Source organism: Brachionichthys hirsutus, chromosome 9 (genome assembly GCF_040956055.1).
Source record: "Brachionichthys hirsutus isolate HB-005 chromosome 9, CSIRO-AGI_Bhir_v1, whole genome shotgun sequence".
Taxonomy (NCBI): domain Eukaryota; kingdom Metazoa; phylum Chordata; class Actinopteri; order Lophiiformes; family Brachionichthyidae; genus Brachionichthys; species Brachionichthys hirsutus.
In genome coordinates, this window is record NC_090905.1 from 3,940,992 (window position 1) to 3,967,573 (window position 26,582).

Below are 26,582 nucleotides of genomic sequence, written 5' to 3' on the forward strand. Positions count from 1 at the left end.
GCAGCGGCGGCTGCAAAGCCACCACGACACACACTAACCCACATCTGAACATTCCTGGATGATGTTTTCAAGTTAATAATACAACTTTACAAGGTCAAATTAGGGCCATGGCAGAATATTCACACTGGAAGATGATATGTGATAAGATGATATTTTAGCAAATGTTGCGTGATTGACATCAGATCCGTTTGTTTGGAGCACTGGATAAAAGTTACCAGCCTGGAGCAAATTAAAATATTTGTAAAACGGGAGAATCTACATGAATCAGATGGTGATCTGGAATGGTATTGATTTGTTTGACACTGTGTGTGTGTGTGTGTGTGTGTCTGTATTACAGAGCAAGCAAAGCTGATAAACACAAAGTCCTCTAAGTGAATTCTCTGTGTGATCCTTTCATTCATTGCAAATTTATGTCTGATAATACGACAATACGACGAACAATTAAAATATGTTGCCTATGAGCCCCCGAGCAAGGCAATGGTGTTGATTTGTTGTGCTTAATATAAGAAGGGCCCATAACCGGTATTCTGCTCCTGATTGGCTTCGCTCATTTTTTTAAGCCTAACTCTAACCAATTGGATCCCTGTGACAAAGGCAACCCGACAACGGAGGTACATTTAGCCAATCAAAGGAAGAGAAGGGCGGGTCATCACGTTGCCATTCTGCAAAAAAAAAGAGGACGTCCCTTGTGTGACGTCATATTACAGCGACAAGCGACAAAACACACGAGGATGTCTTACCCCACTCTATAATAACTTATTTCGGTGGTGGTTTTGTGTAACGTAGCTCACAGAAGCAGCTGTTTGGTCCTCGAGAACGAGATAGACCGGGAATGGCGGACTTTTCGTCCCTTGGCCTTTCGGACTGGCTGATAAACCAGTGTAAACAACTCGGAATTAGCAAACCCACTCCCGTCCAGGAACACTGTGTTCCAGTTATACTACAAGGTAAGAAAGCCTCTGTTAAACGCGCCGTCGGGCTACCTGTAATATGAAAATAATAAAAATGGCAGTTCAACAAAATACTGTAATGTCAAATCCAGATTATTTATGTGTGCATTTAATGCATTCATAAAAACAATGCGTTCTAAAAAGCAGGCGTGAAGGACTTTAGGCAAACTAGTTGATTTAGGAGAGTTCTTCGTATTTCCTCTGGAGTCATCACAAGTTTGCGTGTGCGTTTCCATGCAGGTCGAGACTGCATGGGGTGTGCGAAAACTGGAAGCGGGAAGACTGCAGCCTTTGTGTTGCCGGTCCTGCAGAAACTGTCAGAGGACCCTTATGGCATCTTCTGCTTGGTGCTCACTCCGACCAGGTTAGAGCCGTGCAACGTCACAGAGGGCAAGCTGAGAGAGAATTAAGCGACTTATTTATAGCATTGCACTAAAGATTCATGATGAAACATGTCGTTTTTCTGATGCCATGCAGGGAGCTAGCCTATCAGATCGCGGAGCAGTTTCGAGTCCTGGGGAAGCCTCTGGGCCTGAAGGATTGCATCGTCGTTGGTGGAATGGGTAACACGCAGGTTTACTATCTGTTCGTGGAACAGCAGCTACCGACTCCAGATTAACTGGATTAATTTAGCGGGTGTCGCTCGGTTTGCAGGGCCCGATGAGATTTAATCGCCTTCGGCCGCGTGCTCCGTGTTGGTTTGCAGCACCTTCATTGTGCACGGCTGCGTGCTAACGATATCTGCACGTTACTGACAGACATGGTGAGCCAGGCCCTGGCGCTGTCCAACAAACCACATGTGGTGGTAGCAACGCCCGGACGACTGGCTGATCACATCCGCAGCTCCGACACCTTCAGCATGAGCAAGATCCAGTTTCTGGTGAGTTATTCCAGATATCTGGAATTAAAATTGACTTTAGATGTCAAGCAGTCCTTCTGTCATTCAGTAGTTCTGATTCAGCGTACTTTTGTGTGTCAGATATTGGACGAAGCCGACCGGCTGCTGGATCAGGGTTGTACAGATTTTACCAAAGACCTGGAGACGATTATGGGCATCTTACCTGCTAAACGGCAGACCCTGCTTTTCAGCGCCACGCTCACCGACACTCTGCAGGAGCTAAAAAACATCGCCATGAACAAACCTTTCTTCTGGGAGAGCAAGTCAGAGTGAGCAAACTCCTGCTGTGTACAGGCGTCGCTGAGAATTCCAGCCAGTTTGAAAAAAATTCAGCACAAAAAAGTATTTGTGCTTCGTTTTAGTTGCATTCTGAACTCTGACACGCGGCCCTCTTGTTAACAGGACACGGACCGTGGAGGAGCTGGACCAGAGGTACATCCTTACTCCAGAGAAAGTGAAGGATGCCTACCTGGTCCATCTGATCCAGACGTTTACTGATGAGCACGATGACTGGTCCATCATCATCTTCACAAACACGTGCAAGTAAGGAGACCAGACATGCCATGTGCTGTTCATCAAATTAACTCCGTCCCTGACACACACCCCTACAGCGCCCCCCCCTTTTCTCTCCTAGTTTCATTCACACATTCAGAATGAAAAAGCTCAAAACGTTTGAATTCTTTCACAGGAGCTGCCAAATCCTCAGCATGATGCTGCGGGAATTTAACTTTCCAACCATCCGCCTGCACTCCATGATGAAACAGGTGAGATTCAAGCCACTCACTCTGCAGCTCTGAATCTAGTTGATATTGCCGACGCCGATCGTGAATGCTTAAATCATTTTAAGCAACATAGGCCCGCTGCTTGAAGAACTTTTCCGATGCAAACGTTGCAATTAAAGCAGATTTTGCCCGTTGAATGGGGTTCGGAAAGTGTGACTGATCTGTGTCTTCACCAGAAACAACGATTCGCAAATCTGGCCATGTTCAAGGCCGGCGTCTACAAAATCCTGATTGCAACGGACGTAGCTTCCAGGTAGGGAGATCGGCTGAGCAGCTCGGCCTCAGGGACAATGAACTGTAACACAGACGGCTATAGACAATCTTCACGTTCGTTCGCAGGGGTTTGGATATTCCATCTGTCCAAGTCGTCATCAACCACAACGCCCCCGGCCGTCCAAAGATCTACATCCACAGAGTTGGACGAACGGCCCGAGCAGGTTGCCATTAGCAACTTTATCAAGCCCAACATCTAAATTCACCCGAATCTTTTCATGTCCTAGTTTAGCGCAGCTCAAACGAGTTCTCTTCCTCTCCCTGCAGGCAGGAATGGCGTCTCCATCACATTAGTGACGCAGTACGACATCCACCTGGTCCAAGCCGTTGAAGAACAGATCCGTAAGTTATCAGCACAGGAATCCTGAGTTAAACTGTTGGGCACGTTCACCGCGCTGGGAAAGCCTCTGTGATAAGGTTCAGGGAAAACATACTCCCGTCTCAAACCCGGAGCAATCAGGAAGCTTGAAGAAAAGAAGAAAAACCCAGTTCATAACCCAGGAAACTACTCACTTGTGTTTTCACAGAGACGAAGCTGAAGGAATATCCTGTGGAGGAGAAAGAAGTCCTGAAGATCCTCACCCAGGTCAACGTGACCAGGCGGCAGTGTGAGATCGTAAGCCCGCCTCTCTTCATGCTCCGTCTCACTTTGGTTCCCAGCAGGCTAATTTAGCCTCCGAACGTTTGGAACCAGAATTTGATTCATCCCTAAATTTTAAGAATTAATTTCTCTGTAAATCAATGTCAGCATTGGATTTTTACATTTTGTTCACCAGACCGTTAATCGTTACCACCGACATTCTCACTAAAGGAAACTCTTCTGTGTTGTAGAAACTGGAGGCCACAGATTTCGATGAGAAAAAGGAGATCAACAAGAGGAAACAGCTGATCTTGGAGGGGAAGGTGAGTTCTTTTAAAAGCTTAACTCATGCGTTGAACAAGAGCTGGACGATCACTAGTTCTTTTCAGGGAATGCTTCATTCCTCCTCACATACCCAGATCTAAACCTCACCTTTATCTTTATAGTTTCCAAAATCCATAAAAACAATTTGACACTTGCATGGGTGTGTTGGCTGTTTTAACCACCAAAACGGTCTTTACTAAACTACAATAAGCTTTTGCGATGTAATAATTGCTAAATTAAGTCACAGTTAAACAATCAGGCCATATTCCTGAGATGCAGGCATTTGTTTTGACTGATGTCCCAATTTAAAATCAACAAATAAAATACTGATTAAATATTCTGAAGCCCCCGTCCGTCCTTTGGAGGTTTGGAACAAGCTGTAATATAATTTTTGATTAAATTGTAATTTCAGGATCCAGACCTCGAGGCCAAGAGGAAGGCTGAGCTGGAGAAGATCAGGAGTCGGAAGAAGTTGTTCAAACAGAAAATCCGGCAGAGCATTCAGAAACAAAAACATGGACGGATGAAGAGGAAACAAAAGGAGGCTCTGGCGTGATCCACGTTGCACACCAGCAGATTTATTATTGTATAACTGTAAAGGTTTCTTTCATGCACTGTAATAAATTTGAATTTGAAATCTGCCCAAATTGAGATTAAGCTCGACTGCAAACACGACAAGTATTTACGTCACAATGAGTGCTCCAGTCTGTTTATTTAAAGTACGCCCACTGACAGACAATCAAAGGGCTGAATGCAAATATCTGAACTACAACTGAATCACTGCACGTGTTGCATTTAATTGTGGCTCCTATGAAGGGAAAAACACCAAAGCAATAAAATATTACAGCAGATGGTTCTTAAAGCTATAGTTTGTTGGGAATATAGTGAGAGCTTTATATGCAAAACCAAATCTCACAAATGAAACGCCATGTCAATAAACCCAAAGGGTCCGACTCTAAAGTCAAACAGCAACATCTACTTGCGACATGTCTGTCATGTGGCTGCTGAAAGGAGAAGCAGGTGAGTAACGAGTACATTCCATGTTCAGACAGCGTCTTTCCTGGGAGAAAAGTACAATCCTTCGGACCGTTTGAAGAGACGATCCAGAACCAACGAAGGAGCTGGCGTCCGTCTCGCTCCGGTTGTCCACAAGTTGCAACAAAAACAGATTTCAGTACAACCACACCAAATAGCTAAATAACACCAAGCTGAAGGAAACGTGATGCACAAACTGGATCGCTTGACAAGCAACGTCTGGACCAACTCAGGGTTCGGATTCAGTTCTCCAGAATGAGGGTTCGGCGTCCACGTGATTCTAACGAGGAACACGACAGGATACACGATGCGGGCAAGGAAAAAAAAAAAAGAAGCTTCGCACAAATCCAGTCCACAGAAGGAAAATAAATTCATTCCATTTGCTTCAGTCCACAGAGAAGGAAGGTGGCTTTTTCATCCGCCCATCCTCAGACAACCCAGCTGCTAAACTCTCCTCACTGTTTAAAACACCAGTCCTTTCTGTGGGTTGTTCCTGAGCCCTCTGGTGTCGGGCCTCTTTATGCTGGTAGGGAACGACATTCATGTTTGTGCTGCAGCTGATCGTCTGAAGGTGATCGGTTATAGGCACTGATAAGCTTCTGGTTTACGTTTGTCTCCTTGCCATCATCGCTCCAGGACTGAAGGCATTCGGTCAAATAGCAAAATAATTTAAAAGTACACAGTCGGTCAAGATCCGATTGTGTCATTTTTGGGTTCAATTGAGATTTTATACTCATCTGCTTCTGGCCGGGCCCATAATTTGATCAGCCTGGTTCTTTTAAAGGAACAGTAAATTTATTAGAAGTCACTGCGTCACAAAACCCTCTAATGGGACTGAACAGCCCTAACGCCCAAGTTTTCCTGTCAGTCTTTACCCCTGGCAATGACCTGAACTCGTTCTCCCCGTGTGGACACGCTCACCCTTCAGCCACCTTCCTTTCCCACTCCTTACCTGCGGTGAATTGGTTGCCGTGGCCGTCTGTAATCCTTAACTACTGTCATTCTTTTGGCCTCAAACAGGGATTTGTGTCACATTGTGGGCCGTCCACAATCCCTTCAGGAAGCGGTTTGGTACAGAACCTCCAAGCTTTTGCCAATTGAGGCGTTTTTTTGAGAAGACATCTGGTCACAAAACGCAGCGGGACATCAAGAACCCCCTGCTTTCGGAAAAATTGGAATCAAGAAAAACTGCTGAATCGTCAAATTACATTGAGTTGAATATTCAATGTTGGTCATGTTTGATAGTTTCAAAGACTTTTTTTTTTTGCTGTGTTGTGCTCTGTGATAAGAACAGTAAGTCAGAGAAGGAAAAACTGTCCCATGATTACCGCGATTATCTGTTGGATTCGCGTGTCATGCCTCGAAAAACACAAAATCCGCGTTCCACTCCGCCACTGAAGTGTGGTCGAAACCATCCCATTTCGGACCTTGTGAGTAAAACCAGTGGTTCTCAAGGTAAACGAAATGTATTTCAACTCGAGGCTCTTCAATCTCAGACTCCAGCACAAGAGCCTGTTTCTACTTCCTCTCAGAAAGGGTGTATCGACTGCTGCGTCCTCCGACGGCGGCGGCGGCGGTTTTGAGCCCAATAGAAGATGGTTGGTGCCGGTGCCCTCCCGTGATAAACCAAATTTAACCCGGATGCACGCCAAGTAGCCAACTTTTAGCGTGGGCATTTTGCATTGCCTGCTTGAAGACTTTCTGAAATCTTGCGCCCGGCGATTTAAGAGAACAAGTTCTTCAAATTAAGATGAAAATCTTCGTTCCCGATGTGGAAAGCGTTCCTTTCCTGGAGGCTGTGGGATGGAGGGGTTGGATGGAATATTTTGTTGGGAGTTGAGCCTCATTTGGATTCCCATGAGACCTTCAGTCTCCATTCTGTTTTCCTAAGCAGCTCGCCCACACGTCGCCCAGTTCCTCGACTTCCCTCCTTCACTTTGCACGGACATCGGCCTCTGCCTCTCGCCTGACGACTCGGCGCCTCTTGCCATCTCTTTGCCATCTCTTTGCCCCGTCTGCTCGTGCGCTCGTCCTCCACGCTCTCACGTCTTCTCGCTGGTCATTGGTTTGGTTTCGCTATCCCGTTGCTTTCACTCGATGGTGCTTCGGTTGTAGCAGAGGAAAACAGGTATCCGTTTTATGTTTTTATTATTTCTCAGATTAAAAAGCCAATGAACTAAGCTCAACGCAAGCCTAGCTCCCTTCTTCTAGTGACCTGCGAAACACAGAACAGCCTCGTATAACCTTTTCTTCTCATGACCGTATTGTAAATAAAATTGGATTCACACAAAAAGTGCTTGAGGACACGAGTCTCCAACTACTGGTAAATAGAATTAGAAGCCTGTAAAACTGTCCTGCTCAAGGCTACAACAAAGACAGCAAGACAATTCAACTAATGTCAGCGTCAATAATCTTCAAAAGACTACAAAAATAAGGAATTGTATGATATGGTGGCTGCAAACACTTTGTTTTCTGTACTTACACTCTAGTACTGTGACAGTCCAGTTACCCCACCATGCTGGTATGCACGTTCACCCTGGTAAGTCGAGTCCTGGGACAAAGCCACATCGATTTGGGACTTGAACTCATCACCCAGATAGCTGTCCTGGATTACAGGAGAACAGGAACTTCATTAGAAACGTATTTTCGGCCTTCATCAGTGAGCTCGATGGCAGAACACGGCTATTTTACCTTACTTTTGTGGAGTTACTCAATTAAAATTACGAATATTGTGACCTGTGCAACTAAAAATGAACTCAATATCAAAAGATCAAAGTCAACACAACATCAGAATACTTTATTAATCCCAGAGGGAAATTCTATTGGTGCATAATAATAATTATGTGCAAAATAATTCTGTGATGGAAACTGGAAAATAACTATAAAATAAAATAAAACAGCAATCATTTATCAGCATCTGCATATTTTCTACTTTTAGAAAATTATATACCAAATAATATTTGATCCAAAACAGAACAGGACGTTTTCAACTTGAAATTCAAAGCATTAATTTAATTAACCCAAACACACAAACTGTATATTTGATAACAGCGTTGCGCTACCTGGGAAAGCTCCGGCTGGGACAGGCCTGGTTGGCTCATCTGAGAGGGCTGGCTCATGGAGATGTAGCCCTGGGTCAGCGGCCCCTGGGAGAAGGACTGGGAGGGACTGTCCTGGCTGGCCTGGCTGTGGGGGCCGTTCCCCTGACCGGGTCCCATGTGTCCCGAGCCGCGGATCCTCTGCCGGCCACCGCGCCCTGGCTTACTCTTCATCGCTGCTCGGCCTCGACGGAAGAGATTAGACGCATATTCAAACACGCACTTGAAAACTTACATTTATTCATCTATAATGTTATGCTTTTCATATTTAAGTTATTTATGAAAACATTTCAAACATTTCATAATTTTTTTAATGTGGTATATACATTTTTTTCATCCCTTAAGGCAACAACATAAAAAAACTATTGATTTCTTGTCTTCTGTTACTTTACATATAATCTGCCCTCCCGGTCTACCCGACGAACCCGGACGGGACTTTGATGACCACAGTTTCATTGACTCTATAGTGCTATACTCTACCTGCAACAGGGCCATTGATCAGACCCTGATAACTGGGTGGAGGCATTGGAGGCATCACCAGGTTAAAAGGTATGGGAATATTCATCGCTGCCATCGGACCAGGGCCTTGCCCGATCATTCCAATCGGGTCATGAGTTTGAAAGTACATGCTGGACGGCCGTCCAGCTGGGAAAACAAAAACAAGGGGGGGGGAAGCAAATGGAACAAGGATGATATTACTTTACCCGTGAAGATAGTTCAAAATACATTGGTTGCCATGTTATCCTGAGATACTAAATGCATCTTAAATATAGTACCAGTGCAGCTGCGGTCATAGACAGAGCCGGGGATGAGGGCTTCACGGGCATCGTACATCGCAGTGCTCATAAATCGCCCCCCCTGGAAAATGCCAGACACTTATTTCACACAACCTCATACTTCACAGATTTAGGCCTGCAGCAAACATTTATTGAATAATCATTTAGCAATGATTCAGCTGGCCATTGTTTTGAGATGAATCATTTCCCCAGACAAATAGTCAGAAATGATTACGTACTTAATTACAGGACCAAGAAATTGAGCAGAAGTTCACAAGCTGGTGACGAGACGTTTGTCTCCAGAGCATGCCGGGTGCTCGTACGAGAGTTTTTCTTTTTATTCTACTTACAGGGTTGATTGTGTTGACGAGTTTGCGTGGCTTGCTGAACTGCATGAGGCTCTCCCTCAGGTTGTTGAGGGGTCCCTCCACCAGGACCTTCTGCTCCTTATAGTTGTTCAGCAGGTTGTTCCACAGCGGCTGCTTGGAGAGGGCTTTGGGGTTCCCCACGATGATCACGCCATACCTTCAATCACAACACAATTATTCTGGCATGAGCTTTTAGACATTCCAGGGTCCTTATTATTCGTACATTTTTAACGGTGGCAAACATTATAATTAATAGACATATCATTGTGGAATTTGTTTCAGAGTGGACACTCTGTGTACTCGTGCTGCAATTAGGTACCCAAAAAATAAAACAAAACTATCCAGCTGTCGAGATTCTGATTTAGAACTACTGGGGTGTGTCAACAGTGCAGAGCTTTTACTTGGCTCTGGTCAGCGCCACGTTGAGACGACGTGGGTCATTAAGGAAGCCAATGCCCTGGTGCTCGTTGGCACGAACACAAGACAGGATGATGAAGTCCTTCTCCCTGCCCTGGAAGGCATCCACACTGGCAATCTCCACTTGCTACAAAAAAAAAAAAAAAAACAGGACAAGTGGAGGATGAGGGGCAGATTTTCAATGCCATCATTAATACCAGCAATGAACTTTGAGTGCGTCTGTAGGTTACCTGATAGAGTTTGGTGTGCAGGGAGCCGCTGAACTGCATGTACTGGACCAGGTAGGACCGCTGGCCCTCGTACGGGGTGATGATGCCGATCTGGTCTGGTTTGGCTCCGGCCTTCAGCAGCCTGGTGGTGATCTTCTCCACGTTGGCAGCCTCAGTCCTTAAAAAGGTTGTGGAGAGCAAAGCCCACTGAGGAACTAATCCACTTCCTGTATTATCAATTATTTAGTGCTTCAAGCTAAAGTGGCCAAAGTAAACGAAGAAAAAGTGCCACGTTACCTGTTAAGGTATGATGTTCCAGAGCTGGCAATCTCCTCCTGACCCTGGGTCACGTAGAAGAACATGGGCTTGTCTGGCTGCGGCCACTGGAAGTCAAATCCTTTTTTGATGCGGTCAGCTGACGAGAACAAAAAGGATTGAATTAGATTTTTGGTCTTTAGAGTTTTATCCCTCCCACTGACCCAGAAAATGAACTGCTAATGACTGAAACCTGCAGTGACGCCGTTTTGCAGGGAGCCCTCATAGAAGATGTTGGAAGGGAAGGCGCTGAGAGCTGGGTGCATGCGGTACTGGACCTGTAAGCGGATTGGTCGGATGCCCAGGACCACCAAGCGTTCAAATAGGGACTGGGACAGTCCAGCTTTTGCTGCCTTCTTACACATCACCACAGGACCCAACTGGCAGTGATCGCCCACCAGAATTAGCTGGAAGGAAGAAGATTGAGTCACACATACGACATTTGAGTTAATAGGTAGGAGTTTCTGAATGTCCAAATTGTTTCACCAGGAGATGAGATGTATATCAGAATGCCAGCAATACAATTGACTAACTTGAAGATAAAAAAGCTCGAATAAATTCAAACAGCAACTAATTTCTGACAATTCATACAATTCATAGCCCTGATTTCAAAAGAACACATTCAATCTCCTTTTTTGATTCAGCTGTTGCACTTAAAGCAGCGATGCAAAGTGAAATAACGTCTTATACGCTAATCCAATTGGGTTTTTAATAATAAACTGCATCCATTCGGCTGTCGGGATGAAGAGCACCTGCTTTGCTCCCAGCACCACGGGCACCATACACTCCGGCTCGGTGGCCTGTGTGCTTTCATCAATCAGGATGGAGCGGAACTGCATCTTGGCCAGACGTGGATCGCCGGCCCCGACGCAGGTACAGCAGATTACATCAGCATTCTGAACAGAGAGGAAGACGATTCACAAACTACAAAAGGATAATGTGCCTTAAGGAGAAGGGCAAAGCGGAATCACTGGTTGTATTAGTGCTGCGTGAAAATCTGTAGCCGGCCTCTTTCTGAGCTGTCACAGTGACAGGAAACACTTCCCGTGAAAACTCCCACGTGTCAGTCCTGAGCTATTTTTAGTTTCGCCGCGTTGAGGCTCATCCTCACCATGAGCAGCTCCCTCTCAGCGGTGCGCTTCAAAGCCCTGTAGCGCTTCTCATCAGCGGACGACAGCTCGCCCGTCTCGTCCTTCAGCTGCTGTAGTTTCTGAAGTTCCGGCATGCTGGTCAGACAAAGACACGGCGGGGTGAAAACAGGGAACGCCAGACTTAAACAAGGCCACGCCAATCCTTTACATATGGCAGAAGTCTGAACAACCTTTTGCTCAAGTTGGAACCAGAGTCTCTTGAAGGCTTGGAGAGGTTTCCAGGTTTGGCAGTTTGCAAATGAGCAGGCAAAAATTACACTTTGTGTTGCTGTAAGGAATCAATATAGCCCAGCTGCGGGACATCCCAGACAAGGGGGGGGGGGGATTGCTGTCATCAGCTAACAAGCGTTCCCTTTGGGTTATGATTTAGATATGATTCCACACATGTACGAGGAATTTTAGAAGAGAATTACAGAGGCATAAGAAATCCTAAAACAGGGGGAACAATCCACTGGTGCAATGTGAACTAGTTAAGATATCGATGCATGCCCAAGTATCAACATCGTGTGTGTACAGAGACAATTCCCCTCCGCTCACTGACCTGTCCATGTTGCTTATCTGGTTATGAAGCGCCAGGAAGGACACTGGCGATTCAATGGCCTCTCGACTCTTGGCGCACAGCCTGACGACCTTCAGTCCCGTCTTGTCAATCTTCTCCGTCAGCTGATCAACAGCGATGTTGCTGGGCGCGCACACCAGCACTGGCCTGCATACGCCCCCGCGCGCGCACACACACACACACACACCACAAACAGTCATGAAAGGAACAGTAATGTAGAAGACAGTGGCTTTGTGTACAGCAACTTGTGTCGTACCCGTTGCCTTGTCGGGACAGGTGGTAGACGATGGTGGCCGAGGTGACGGTCTTCCCAGTGCCGGGAGGGCCCTGGATCAGACTGAGAGGCCTTTGCAGCACCGTTTTCACAGCGTACACCTGGAAGAGACACAAAAAAGTCCCGCTAGCGCAAAGTACTGCAAATATATATATTTGCAGTACTTTGGCAGTATATATATTTTTTCATTGCAGAAAGTTCTAACTTCACGCGATAACGATGTTGTAAGATCAACAGTCCACATTTAAGCCTGAACAGAAAGCATGTTTCACACAAGTATGATACTTCTTCTGACCCTAAAATCTATCTCTAGGACATTTATGTCTTTGACACACAGGAAAGGTAATGACAGGAATAACAAGAATCACAAGGAGCTCTGACCTGTGAGTGATTGAGATCGGGCAGGCCTTGGGCAGTGAAGCGCTTTGGCAGCTGGCACTTGATGGTGACATCCTCGACCTCATGACCAAGTAATTTATGATAAATGTAGCCGGACACGGACGTCTCATCTACAGCAAACGTCTTGAGGGCGCTCTGCATTCTGCGGTGACATAAGCATCGTTACGGCTCGGCAGTATCACCAGACAACCGCAGTCCGTTTAAAAACGATATATACTTCCTCTAAACAATGCTAATTAAGCACCATATAAAGACACAAAGAGTTGTAAAATGCAGCGTTACCGTCACATTAATCACTCAAGGGCTTAACATTTTGGACTACCTGTCAAAAGAAGTGGATTTCCAGACAAAATCCACCTGGAAGTTGTGGGGGATTTCCACGGGTGCCCCGACGCTGCTTCGTAATTCGATGGCAATTTCATCACCATAGTCTTCAGACACACGCTGTCAAGGAAATCCAGCGTCATCCTTCCGTTGCTTCTAATCAGTGATGGTGAGCAGAGCATTGTTGTCTAATGTCCTCTGCAATTAAGACTTCAAACTGGGACTGGTTCAAGTGTGACGCATGAAGGATACTGTCAGGGACTTTAATGACATGGCCAATGCCTTTCCAGAGGGGGGCAAGATCTCCCTTGTAGCGCAGGCAAATCTCATCGCCTTGCATCAGCCGCATGTCTAGAATTGATCAGATGACACAAGTTAGGCGCCCTTTTCTGCTGAAAATGATATTCATGAACCCAAAAAATGGATTACCATGCATGCACAGGATGACACACACACACACACACACACGCACAAAAATAAAAATACAAAGCCAAGCACAGATGCAACCAAAGGATACATGATGGGGTCAGGTTTCATGCAATGCTGAGGACTGAATGGGAAAAGGGTTCTATCTGCACCACAGAACCACTGGGATGAAGTAAGGCTCAGAGAATTACCACCTGAATCCGTCTTGGGCAGTGTGAAATAGGCAATCCGTTTTTTATTCAGCCCCAGGTCCCACCTGACTGTTATATTGTCTTGGGTCTGCAAGAAAAAAAACCCATCGATGTAGAATGAACCGATAACATCAGTCCTTTGAAGATGTATCCATTAGCCCAGCAAAGAACTGCACATCAAATACATCCAAATTTGACTTGGTCATCATTCCCGTCAACTCCAAGAACAAAAGCTTAAAAAAAAAGCCTCACAATCATAAAACGTCTCAATAGGCTCTGAATTAAAGCTACAGGGGGTGAAGCCATTAAATCAGTGCACACAGGACGCTATAGGATGGATTACTGGGTGTTTAATGCCAATTGAAATCTTCTTTGCATGTCAATAACCAGCAAGGTTCATGTACCTGGGACTCCTTGAGCTTCTTGTCATAATCAGCCTCCAGTTTGACCAAAGGCCCAAAGATGTTCTGGTACTGGTAAGCGTCTTCATAGCGCAGGAGGACGTGCTGGGGCTCCTCGTCCACTCCCGGTTTCTCCAGATCTTCCAAGGCGGCGCCGGGGTTGTCCTGGGAGAGAGAAAGTCAAAGAAAAACTGTCAATACCAAATATATGACAGATCCTACCCAAATTTCCCATTTAGCACACACTGCTCCGATTGGTGGCATATTGTTTTTTTTTTTTTTTTTTAAGGTTTTGCCACAAGTAAATTCAAATCCGCGTAAAGAGCGGTCTCTTAAAAACATCTAGCCTGTGCTTTCATTTACTGTTTAAAAGGCTTTTTCCTGGAGAAAGCGCACCTTCCAGAGCTCCTCCAACTTGTTGATCTGCTGGGCAGTAACCTGACGAGCCCGAAGCTGCTCCTGCTCCGACGGAATCTTGACCAGCCAGGACAGGAAGCAGCGATCCTGGATCAGGGGTTGCCACTGTGAGCTGTCCCAGTTGATGTCCTTCAGGCTACTCTGGCTGGCACAGGGCTGCCTGCATGAAGGCAAAACGTTCAGATGCACAGAAACGCGCTTTCCTTCCCGCTTCAAGTTGATTCCTCAACCAGGTCTAAAACAGAGTTCAGAACAAATTGTACTCTCCCAGTACTCTCCCAGAGTACAACGCTGCCGCCCCAGCACCACTTACCTGCAGAGGAGGACCACCACGGAATCGGCCTTGGCCGGAATGAAGCCCAAAAGGAAGACGTTACGACAGCCGCAGTTGTAACACTCGAGCACCGTCTCCCCCAGCGGCCCGTCTTTATGCAGCGTCACCTCTTTGCATTTGGCTCTAACCAAGTGGTTCACAATGTGACTGGAAATCCGAGGGAAGGCGTTGAAGCCAGTTAGAAAGTAATCAAGAGCATTTGACCGCCATTACATTTTTTTCTGATTGGAACTACAACCAGAATACTTTTGACAGAATGCATCGCGACACTTATTAGCCCAAAGCACAAACATAAAAGACAGCAACAGACACAGTCTCAAGTCTAAACAGTAAATTAGTTTGTAGGTTTCTCGTCTATTGCATTCCTTGTTAATGTCGGCAGCTTGCAAGACATTCGTGGCCGTCTGAAATATGATTAAACTCATGTTATTATGATTTAATAACCATGTATAGTAATAGAGTGAAAATGAATAAAACATTTACCTGCCGGAGGTGTTGCCACGTCCATTGCAGAACCATTTCTTGCTGGTATTGCAGTACACGACACAAGCCGGATCGTGGATCTTACAGTAGCTGAATAGCAAGAATGCGTTAGAACAGCACCGGAATTACTGCGGCTATTAATCGAAATATTACAGTAGCAAATAGTTACAGACTTTCAATTGACATGTTCTCCTTAACAGAATGTAGGAAAATCTAATCTTCCTTTAGCACTCTTAGGATTATTTGGGAAATATTTTCAAGCAAGCTGGAATCAAATTATAAATGGTCAATCATCATCATATCATGTTACCGTTTTTACAAAAGACAACGCTCATATTCCTTTCTATCTTTTCCAGAAGCAACCATTTACATTTGTTGACAGCTGCATATTATCGCGGAGCCATGTCTCTGTGGGCTTCCACGCTGATTGCTATGCAGTACTCCTACGTTTTTACTTATTGCTGATTTGGAATATTTTGCACCAGAGTCAGCATACCTGCATGCGTGCGAAGGCAGGTCTTTCGTATAGTATGCATCTTCCTCATCCTCCTCAAAATTGAGCTCAGCCATTTGGCTGGGTTTGGCCACGGAGTCATCCAGACCACCGTTGAGAAGCCCTTCGTCTGGACCGTTTACCTGCAGCACAAGATGAGAATTACCACCGTGAATATTGATGGTAGTAAAGGTCTAAAATAATAAACAAGTTAATGACATTGTTTACTAAACTTTGGTAAATTAAGACAGTTGTAATTGTTTTTGAAACAAGTGTGCTATAAAAAACCAATTAGAGTAAAATGAGGTTATGTCCTTCTAAGCATTGGCGCAAGGTTAAATTGTGTCACCTATTTTATTCAACGTGCTCATAGAGTCCAATCTGAAAATGTAGGATCTACTGGAATGGAAATTATGTAATTTTTTGTTTATTGTTTTCAACAATCTTTGTATTTAGAAGACATGGAAATGTTTTATTAACAGAACAACAAACATATTAAATTCCATTGAATGCCAAAACAAATCAAAGTGAGAAGGAATGAGAGGAAAGGGAATTACGTCAGTTGCACTGTTGACAGACAAGGATATTTAACTGCTTGGTCAGAATCGCATCAAATGTTTTAATAATGAAATGTGTCTGTTAGTAAATTCTACGTTTGTTTTCGAATCAAATAAAATGCTCACTATTTTAGGTGGTTTTCATTTGCATGCAGGCGATACGAGCTTAGCTAGCGCACAAGCCCGCCGGGAATGCATTTTAGTTTAGTTTAGTTTCTGGGACGATCCGAGTCCACTTCTTCTGTCCCCATACATGTGAGACACTTCAGAGTCAAAGGAAGAGCAACTGAGAAAAACCCAAGTCTCATTGTAGCCTGAATGGATCTGAAGCATCAAAGAACACATTGGCTACCTAATTTAGCATCTGTTAATGGTATGAATTACTGTTTTTAGCTCCCATGTTGTTGTTTTTTATGCTTCTTTCATGGACCTTCTTGGACCACCTGAAATAAACTCCGGACTGAATAATACCTTCAACGGAGCTCAGTTAGTTTATCTAGCTGTCGTTGTGTTAGCCGCTATCACCGTCAGCTAACGCGAAGCTAGGTAATGCTACATCCAATAATTGCGGGCTAGCAGGCAGAGCTGGGTGAGCTAGCTAACTTCCGCTAACGTCAGTAAACCGCGTTTTGCGGCGACTTCCTGTAAAATCGAGCGCATCAGACCTGGTTGTCCAGCTGGCTCTGGGTATGGCCTTGGGTTTGCGTCTGGCTGGGCAGGGTGAAGTCGATGAAGTCGTATTCGGAGCCCTGCGTGTCCGCCCCGAGTAACTCCGCTTCCTCCGTGTCCAGGAAGGTGAGGGTCTGGGAGCTCGGCCCGTACGCCTCCACACTCATCTCGGCGCTAAACTTTCGCTTTAGTGCACGTTTCCGGCGTTCGTGTTAAAGATCCACAATAATCCTCACCGCGTTTGTTTCCCCGAGAACCTATATGGAGGCCGACGCTGATAGTTACGAGCCTGAACCCAAACAAAAATGGAACCGAACGGAGACGTTCCAGCGGCAGGTCCAACAGCAGCAACGGTGACGAACTTCCATGCGCGCCGTGCAACGCGTGACGTTTACGCCGTAGCGCAAAGGCGGGTGAAGAGAGAGAGGTCTCACTCTGATGTTATTTCCTCGACAGAAGAAAAGCACGTAAAAGTATTTCGAACGAAATACTCGTCGTCATGACAATATTTATATTGTAGTTATTATTTTTAAACACTCTCACCATCCATTAGTGGATCCATAATCCAGATCTGGCAGACATAAATCTATTTTTGAGGGTTGCAGCAACATCTTGGCAGAAAACATAAAGATAAGGTTAGTTGATTTGTAAATAAAAAGTAAATGAGTCACAAATTACAAATAATAAAACATATTATGTGTAGAGTGCTGTGTTTACAGGAAGCAGAAGGGTAGGCTACATGCATGCACTTGAACCACATATGAGCCAAAACTACTACTACTGCACTTCCATGTAACGCGAGCTCTCTGGCTTTGGGGAAAAACGATCAGGATTCTATATTTTGCATCTAATCCCTTACTTACGCCGTGTCCCTGTTAGATCCGATTGACCAGTTTCCCACCTCCGCTGTGTTCATGTCAAACCACAATTACAGATTTCCATTTATAAGATTATTGACACCCAAAGTTCATGAACATGGGAATCATTTGCATCGTTTGTTTCTCTTGACGTAAACACAGCATCGCTGCAGTAGCAAGACGTGTTTGAAGCTCCACCAAAATAAAAGTCTGGTATTGCACAGCCAATAAGAGTGTGAGTGAGCGTACAGTAATAACACATACAACAACATTGCATGTTAACCTATTAATCATATTTATTTCAAAGCCTAGATCATTTACTGCAACAGTGCTTTGTTAATGTCAGAAGCAGAAGACGTCTTTCAGAGAATTATCCCTAAACAAAAAAACTCACAATGAATCACAGTCATGTTATGGTACAACAGAGCACATAAAAACGAGAGGATTTTTGAGGTAGCCGCACATCTGACTGAGCAATATCAGTAATATATTTTGAACCGACCCAATAATTCTAAGGCCTTTTCATAAACACCCATAAATAAAAACAAGGCACGGGAAAGAGTCGGAGTTAGAGGTTACATTATATGTAAACTTTAGGCTTTTCACTTTAGTGAGCAGACATTTAAGGGACGGCTCCTTCGTTACTCTTCCACTTTCCAGCACTCCTAAAGCCAGAGAGTAAAATATCAGCAGCTACAACCACAACTAAAAACCGCCCACCATTTCAACAATTCCCGAAGAGATCCTAACATGTACACAACCAGAATAAGTTCAATGACAAATGCTGGAATAGAATTAGGGTCTGTAAGGAAGTCTTCTGTTGAGCTTTTTTTCTTCCGATGCTACTTTGTGGTACAAACCGTGGTTCTGAATGACAATTAGACTTACAGACACTGCTGGAAAAAACAATGTGCCAATTGTTTTCTCTGCCGTAGGAAACCATTAAATGTTAAAATGTATACAAAAAACTAAGAATAAGGTAAAACAATTAAAAAAAACACTAAAGTTAACATCTAAACCTGGGAGGGGCACCATCACAGACGCAGTGAAGGAATCTGCTCGTTTGTTTCACAGGTCATACAAAGCAAAACTCAGGAAAATAAAGAGCATAGCTTACAACAATCTAACTAGTGGGGGGTTAGATGCATGCGTGTATGTTCAGGAAGCTACATGTGCCAAGTTCAAGTGGAAGAAAATAAAACTATTAAAAGGAATCGCTTCATCAAATCAAATCCTAAAGTAAACTACGCAGCTATATTTGATAAAATGAAGGAAAAAATTAAATGCTTTAAATTAAGGTATAATAAAAATTAAGGTCAGCCCCAATGTGGAAAATAAGCAAGAATTTGGGATTCTGTAATTTGGCTTTGAATGTTCCAAAAACAAATTTGATTTTTCTTCCCCCCCACAGTTTAAGATTAAAAAACAATTTGTGCATTTTTGGGAAGTTATGCTACAAATAGGTAAAAAGGACTACACTGCCCATAAATCGAGTGCAGTCTTCAGTTTCTTGTCACAAGTCAGTGAGTATCTATTATATTAAATTAGAAAAGCAGGAAATATCTAAGGGACAAAAAATGGGAGCGATTTAGAACAGGAAACTGAATTTATGTGGTAATAATCCAAAAGTTCAATGTTGTCTCAGACAAATATTTAACCAAAACAACCAAACACAAGATCTGTAAAATAACATTGCACAGTTTGGGGCCAGATCTCAGCCTTTTTCTTTTTTTTTTTGGTGTTGGTGGGGGGGGGGGTTCTATCACATATGGGCTGATAAACTGGGGGAAATGAGTTGGAACCAACCCGTTCCCTGATTAAAATACCTTTGTAAAAGAAGGCTTACAAGTTTATAAATTCTTATAAAGAAAAAGGACTCGAGGAAAAAAATTCAACATTAAGTATGAAACACAGTTGGACTACGATTTAGTGAAAAAGAAAAGGACGGTAGCGAACACAGCTTACTTCTAAACATTTCTACCTAAAACAACGCATCACATACATTTTTCTTTTGTAGAGACTGAGGTGCAAAGCACCCGTTGAACAAAATGTATTGTGATTGACTGAAGTTAAAAACTTAAGCATTATGAAAGTTAAAATATTGTGGAGTACAGTTTTTCCCAAATGTGACTTCTGCAACCATTTCATAACCCCAACCATATAAGGTGCACACTAGCAGCCACATTCGAAGTTCTAGGTTGTAAAATGTGCCACATTCCAGATTTCCTCTGCATAGCAATAACTGCGAGCATCACATTTCTCCTATGATTTCTCAACGAGCGTAAGGCGTTTCATGTATTATCATCTCCAGAGTCAGAATGGTTTATGTTCCTCAGATCTGGGACAAAATGTTAAATTCCAGTATCAGGGGGTCGTCTGAGACCTCAAATGTATCTTCTCGTCAGAAGATAGTACAAGATAAATCAATCAGGATGAGCAAAACATGAAGCAAAAAACTTTGAAAAAGTGGAAGAAAATGCTGGAAAGATTTTAGACACTGAAGTTTTCATTTTTGTCCCAAGCGAAGACAACAATTAAAAAAAAAAAAAAAAAGGTTTGTCAATTTGCAGTTCCGTGCAAAACATATCTTGCGTGGCGAAGGCTGGAGAGGCTGTTTGGCATCTTGGAGGTCACTTAGTGGAGGTGCTGCTGGCAGTGGATCTTCTCCTCGGCCTGGTCCAACAGCTCCAGCATCTCTCGGATGATGGCCTGCAGCGCACGACCCAGGTCTTCCCTGCTGTAAGGCTTTCCAAGGGGAGGCACGTGAATGAAGGCGGACCGACCGTGGCTCAGATACAGGGACGTGTAGTAGGTGAAATCACACAGATACCTGATTCGGAAGAGAACATTATATCAAAAAGAAAAATTAGCCAACGGCCTGGATCTATAAATTAGTAGTTTGTTTGACTTTCTTGGATTCAGAATAGCTTTCTCTGCATGATAAACAGGTACCGGTATATTAATAGGGTAATCGTCAGCATAACAAAGGCACTGTAACTCACGACATCAGTAATAACCCAGAATATGATCATTAACCATTGGGTTTCTGCAGTCTCACCCACGACCCCCCTGCACCAATTAAAATAAATGAAATAAATACCTTCCGGCATCTTTGGAGACAGACACAGCTACTGCCAGTCCTGATGCAGTCACTCGCTTGCAGACTGATTCCATGTCAATAACCGAGTCGATACAGTCTGGGCCTCCGACGATGCAACACTGCGAGTCCGGTCGGAAGCTGCTGTTGTCCAGGCCCTTGTAGCCATGATTTCTGCCACACTTTTCCAGAGTGACAGTGGTGGCCATACCCGAGACGCCGACATGAACTACCAGCTGCAAAAACATAAAAGAAAATAAAGAGAGACAATGAAATATGCCTTCAAAATAACTATGGAACATCACCGATATTAACGCAGGCTTGCGGCGTGGAGCGCTGACCGAGCGGACCTTTCACAATTTAGTTGAAAACCCCTGGATTAGGCCATACCATCAAAACAAAACATCTGCTCAAAATCTCTTGATAACCATCCATCCGTCACAGGTCTGCTGAAGCCGATCCCAACTTGCTACAGGGGAAAATCGGGGTACACCCCGGACAAGGCGCCAGCTCATCGCGGGGCTCTGTTCATAACATTTTTTTTTTTGTTAATCCTGCTAACAAACTAACATTACCTCCTCGGAAGTGATATATATATATATCATGTGTTCTGCTCTTACCAGGGGATGATGCTGCTTCCATAACGAAGGAACCAAACTCTGGACTGTCTGATACTCCACAGGAAACTCTGATACATGCAAGTCCACTTCACTGCCCAGTCCCAGTTTCTTCAATTCCTGTCGGCGCAGAGGAAAAACAAAGCTGAAATCCATTTTTGTGATTTTTGGAAACCCATCTTTGACAAAAGATTAGCTCCAACTCCTACTTATTCAACAACGTTTTACAGACCCAAGTGGCTACCATCATAGGGTCAGGAGGATTTAGTAGTTTAATCGTCTTGATTAGTTGATAACTGGTGCAGTTTTCAGTATGTGAACAGCCCCGAATAAAAAATTAGGACGTATCAAATGAGATAAATCTACTTCTAAGACACCTCCGCCTGGACACTGACCCCCACCCGCATTGAAATGAGGCTTGTTCGGCCACGTCTGTGACCTCGCCACAATGCAGTCTTTAATATCCTTATCAAGCCTGTCTAGACACCCTGACAACCAGGGTCACCCCCCCCCCCACATGCAGTTTCCCCCATAGAACGCAGAGGGCTGCTGCTCAGCGTGAAGCCGGTCGGCAGCCATCAATGAGCAATAAGAAAAGAAACTGGCGCCGCACGAGATCGAACCCGCTTCGTACTTTATTACAGTTTTGTCATTTAAGATAATAATTTACAACAGTCTTCTTTTGATTTAAGATGTCATACACAGAAAAAAATAAAATAAAGGATGAAACACACCTGTACTGCAACCCAGCTTGCGTTGACAGTGTGCTCTCCAAACGGCCCAAAACCTGCAAAACATGTCAGAGAAGGTTAGCGAACCTTGATGGAGCTCATATATTTCAACAGCTAAAAACGAATAATTGTGTTTGCAAAACAAAAAGAAACAACAAAAAAAGCACACGATTGCATTTTAGTTCGATTTGTGAAAGTCCTACTACTACTGCATGTTCGGCGTTTCCGTTACGGCTCAAAGGGATCGTAGCGTTTGCTCTCTTGCAATCGAGATTGTTTGTTCTTGGTCGAGTTTCTGCAATTTCAACATTTACAGCGCTGCAATCCGCTGCTCCCCTCGAATCAACTAATTCTAAATCAATGGCTGACTAAAAATCCTATCCCGACATCACGCCACGAGACCCAAGAAATGTTTGGATAGGGATCTATAACTGTTCCCCTTCCAAGCGTCTGCAGGCCCCTGGGGATTGAGTGGGTGGGGGGGTCGTGGGGGGCATCAGTCTGTCTGACAGTCTGCTGAAAAGGAGCAGAGCGAGGGGCCGGCAGCTGCCGGTCGCTCGCTATTGTGAACGTGCAGTTCCCAAGTAATCAGCTGGGACCGGCAGCTCCTGCACCGCTTTGTGTCTGAAAACATCAAGTCCACTAGTTGTGTTATCCTCCACGACTTTGGAAAACAAGTCGAAACAATATTCAAGGATTTATTTATAAAACTAATAAAAAAAAATCTCTCTCATTCAACTCAAAGTGATGCCGAGTACGTTTCCTTAACATAAACATTCAGCGCAGCTTCTAGGAGCTCAGTGGGACACAAACTGGAAGAGAAATGGACGACCTTTCATAGAAAACACAGTTAAGCAGAGTATAAATACATACAAATCGAGCACAGGTATTGGTTAAAACTGGTTTGTTCAGATTTCTGGATGGAGGCCTCGGGTTGGGAACAAATCCAACTCGTGTGAAAATCCCAGCACGCCTTCCTTCACACAGTCGAGAGGAACACGTTTTCAGGGTTACAGTGAAAACGCTCCCGAGGTCAAGTCCCAACAAAAGCAAATTATGGGGGGTAAAAGTTCTTGATCCCAGACACTTGGCCTTTGCTTCTTCATTCATGGTTTTTGTCATTTATTTTGTCTGGAAAACAAAGTAAAGAAATAATCTCCAACTATAACTCTATCAGATAATAACAATAACAATAACAACAGCAAATGGCAGGGAAAATGTAGATCACATTAATGTAGATCACACTCCTAAAGAGTCTCAGCAGCTGAATCCGTCGCCCTTCTAGTGACTCGTCTTTATTTACACATAAATGTTTACCAGGCTTTGTTTGTCCGAGGCCTTTCAAGACGGACGTGGTGTGGCTACAACATAAATATAATTTACCAGTATTGTTTTTGTCGCTAACCTGGTATATTTCGCGTATTTTATTAACAAAACCACGAGGAAAAAAAATGTTTCTGCCAACTGTGTGGAAGTGTCGCCGACTCGAGTGGAAACAGCAGACGCCATTAGACGTTAGAAAAGCTGTCATCGATGCAACTTTTTCTGCACTTCCACCTCCGCTTGTCCAGTTCCCGCCGCAAGACGCGACAATAACAGCCGGTAAAAGAACAACGAACCTGTGACGACTACCGTCCGTTTGCTGTTGTCCATCTCCCTCCGTGTTCAAAGAGAATTCGCTGCTTTCTCCTGAGCTTTGTAGTGAAACCAGGGTCGGGAGTCGGGAGCCTCCGCGGTTGACGGCTTCGGCCAGACACAAATAAGACCCCGGCAGTCCTTGTAGCAGCAGGGTACGTCTGGAAACGTGACGTCATGACGTCACCAAGAAGGCGCGTATCAGGATACGTAAGAAGGAGAACAACAGGATATTATTCATTCATTAAAAAAAATAAATCCATTGAAGCAGAGGTAACAAAATTACTGTTTTGATAGTCAGCTTGTCTTTGGCTGACAAAATAGTCGGGATTGGTTTAATTTTCACACTTAATTTCAAAAGCCTTTCATATTTATTACATTTGGGATTATGGAAATAAAATTGATTATTACAATAGTGATAATGTATTCATTGAATTTACCACCATTAGTGTAACCAGGCTGGCTGTTGTGATTATTGTCACATACAGGCTGTGGCTTTTCCATCACAAAACCCATACATGTTGAGAGTGTTCCTAATAATCCTACAATTTAAATTTAAGATAGGATAGGTTAGCTATCCAGTTCATATACAGAATATTACAGTATACAGTACACAGTATATTATTTCGACACCGCTTGCAATTCATATTCTGGACTGTAGAGGGCAGCAACCAATATTGAGTTGCTAGTTACGTGCGGCAATGTCGCGCCGTGCACCGGAACTTCACTAGAAGAAGAAGAAGAAGAAGAAGAAGAAGAAGAAATCGTGTCACTGAGGGGCTAGCGCAATATATAAAACACAAAGCAAAAGAGATAATATCACGATGGTGGGTATTTAACTAAATTGTTGAGATAAAACTTAGCAAGTATGCCAGCTACTCAGCTAACGCCAGCGGTCACAATATTATCCGTATTCTAATGCTTAACTTAGCATGAGCTGCTAAATTGAACGCCGCTCATACACAATGGTGTTTTGAAATGTCTCAGTAAATAGGTGCAGAGATCTTACAGGTCGCTGATCTCTGGGTGAATTATGGCTTTGCGGTTGTGGCAGGTGTTGTGCATTAACAAATATTGTTGATTGGCGTGCAGTTCCTACTCCTGACCGTTTTTCTTAAAAATTGCAGCTCCCGCTATCGCTGCTGAAGACTGCCCAAAACCATCCTATGGTGAGGAGATAATCCATCAACAGGAATCGGTCTTAGATAGCTTTTCCTGTTTTTCTAAAACCCAAACATGTTGGATTTTGTCTTGTTCTTTCTTATCACAGTTGGTGGAGCTGAAGAATGGGGAGACATACAATGGTCACCTGGTCAGCTGTGATAATTGGATGAATATCAACCTGAGGGAAGTCATCTGCACCTCGAGGGTGAGGCTAAACTCAGCTTTTCTTTCTTTGTGGGTGCTAATCATTTTTTCTATTTCAGAATTGTTTTGCTGTGAGAAAGTAAATCTTAACGGCCCAGTTAATACTGTAGGTGACTGCTTATGATTAGGATTCATTGATGCTATCACCATCTGATAGGATGGAGACAAGTTCTGGAGGATGCCTGAGTGCTACATCAGAGGAAGCACGATCAAGTATCTTCGAATCCCAGATGAGATCATTGACATGGTGAAAGAGGAGGCCGTTTCAAAAGGCCGTGGACGCGGCGGTGCCCAGCAGAACCGACAGCAGGGCAAAGGTCGAGGAGGAGCTGGCCGAGGTGAGCGTAAACATTAACACCTGCTTAGACAGACTTTGTTTGTGTATTTTTATGTCAGATTATTTGCCAATCATCAGATTCGCCAGTTTAACGATGTTTTTAGGGTGATACAAACATTAGAAAGTAGACTTTTGTTTTTTTTTGGGTAGGTCTGCTTCCTTTTTAAGGACCTCACTCAAAAGTTTTAGACATGAACTTTTTCTGAATAATGACACACCCAACAAAAATGACCAAGTTTCTCTTTCATTCCTTTCTCTCTGTAGGCCTGTTTGGTGGTCGTGGCAGAGGAATGACGGGACCTGGTCGGGGCCAGCAACTGCAGCAGCAGCAGCAGGATAAGAAACCAAGCAAACAGGGAATGAAGAACCAGCATTGACAAAATACATAACACTGTTAAATAAACACACACACACAGTGATTACTGCTTGAGTAAATTTAAGAACGTCTCTTGGTGTTTCCCTCTGGCGTGATGCTTGAAAAAACTGGCTAAAGCAGAAATCACTGGTCGAGATTGAAACTGGTTTTGCACCAGATTTGTTTTCAGCATCTGTAAATTGCTTTTTTATTATGGTCAGTCGCAAATGACAAATGTTTCAAAAAAGTTCATCTAAAATCAGACTGTATTCGTTTATCTTTTAGGTTCATATTATGGTAGCTTTCATGGTAAGGACGTTGCCCTTTAACTTGCTCTTTGTTTTAGTGTGGTTTAGAACATTCTGCGACTATGTTCTTTGATACTTTTTGTTTGTATGCTGCATTGTATGGTCTGATTAGAGCAGCAGACGAATATTCAGTCGCTAAAAATGGCAAATGTACTTAAATCACAAGATGGCCCATTGTCATGATTGATTTCCAGGAAAAAAACAAAATAATTCTCATTCTTACATCTGACATTGATAAGTCCAACCTCTGTTGGGGTTGGGGTTGGTATGCTCAACCAATCAGGTTGGATTGTGTTTATTTTTGTAACAAAACACAGTGTTGTAATTTATTTACATGAGGCCATGACAATTAAAAACTTTTGTTAAAGCTTTTGTGTTGAGAGCAGATTCTCTTCCCAGAGTTATGTGAGAATTATGAGAGTTATCCAGTTGGCTGGAAAAAGTGACAAATATACATGTGGACAAAGTTAAATGTCACAAAGAATCTCAGCGCATCTGAATTAACTCGAACATATCTTCAGCAGGATCCAATAAGTATCACGTTTGGTTGTATGAAGAGACATGTAGTTTAGTT

General features: G+C 43.8%; 4 protein-coding genes across 4 annotated transcripts; 2 read left to right on the top strand and 2 right to left on the bottom strand.

Annotated features, from left to right (window-relative positions):
- Nucleotides 1-759: 759 nt before the first annotated feature.
- Nucleotides 760-4,448, top strand: ddx49 (DEAD (Asp-Glu-Ala-Asp) box polypeptide 49). The gene is made up of 13 exons (XM_068743961.1): nt 760-947; nt 1,191-1,314; nt 1,428-1,513; nt 1,709-1,830; nt 1,930-2,117; nt 2,251-2,391; nt 2,537-2,612; nt 2,807-2,883; nt 2,970-3,067; nt 3,171-3,245; nt 3,431-3,519; nt 3,735-3,806; nt 4,220-4,448. The coding sequence occupies exons 1-13, from the start codon at nt 833-835 to the stop codon at nt 4,361-4,363; spliced, it is 1,407 nt and encodes a 468-aa protein (XP_068600062.1). The 5' UTR covers nt 760-832; the 3' UTR covers nt 4,364-4,448.
- Nucleotides 4,449-4,500: 52 nt separating this feature from the next.
- upf1 (UPF1 RNA helicase and ATPase) lies at nt 4,501-16,870 on the bottom strand. The gene is made up of 24 exons (XM_068743959.1): nt 16,700-16,870; nt 15,481-15,620; nt 14,985-15,074; nt 14,481-14,648; nt 14,147-14,327; nt 13,754-13,915; nt 13,350-13,437; nt 12,985-13,083; nt 12,731-12,839; nt 12,391-12,550; nt 11,992-12,110; nt 11,718-11,882; nt 11,137-11,251; nt 10,778-10,921; nt 10,219-10,432; nt 10,008-10,125; nt 9,732-9,888; nt 9,486-9,628; nt 9,067-9,241; nt 8,717-8,798; nt 8,421-8,585; nt 7,905-8,125; nt 7,325-7,447; nt 4,501-7,057 (listed from the first exon to the last, which is right to left on the bottom strand). The coding sequence occupies exons 1-23, from the start codon at nt 16,868-16,870 to the stop codon at nt 7,328-7,330; spliced, it is 3,306 nt and encodes a 1,101-aa protein (XP_068600060.1). The 3' UTR covers nt 4,501-7,057; nt 7,325-7,327.
- A 3,324-nt stretch (nt 16,871-20,194) lies between these two features.
- pgpep1 (pyroglutamyl-peptidase I) lies at nt 20,195-23,658 on the bottom strand. Its single transcript, XM_068743717.1, has 5 exons — nt 23,625-23,658; nt 22,009-22,061; nt 21,278-21,394; nt 20,661-20,893; nt 20,195-20,390 (listed from the first exon to the last, which is right to left on the bottom strand). Exons 1-5 carry the CDS (start codon nt 23,656-23,658, stop codon nt 20,195-20,197), a joined length of 633 nt encoding a protein of 210 aa, XP_068599818.1.
- A 718-nt stretch (nt 23,659-24,376) lies between these two features.
- Nucleotides 24,377-26,375, top strand: lsm4 (LSM4 homolog, U6 small nuclear RNA and mRNA degradation associated). The gene is made up of 5 exons (XM_068743738.1): nt 24,377-24,467; nt 24,768-24,809; nt 24,911-25,009; nt 25,166-25,346; nt 25,610-26,375. Exons 1-5 carry the CDS (start codon nt 24,465-24,467, stop codon nt 25,720-25,722), a joined length of 438 nt encoding a protein of 145 aa, XP_068599839.1. The 5' UTR covers nt 24,377-24,464; the 3' UTR covers nt 25,723-26,375.
- The last annotated feature ends 207 nt before the right edge of the window (nt 26,376-26,582 follow it).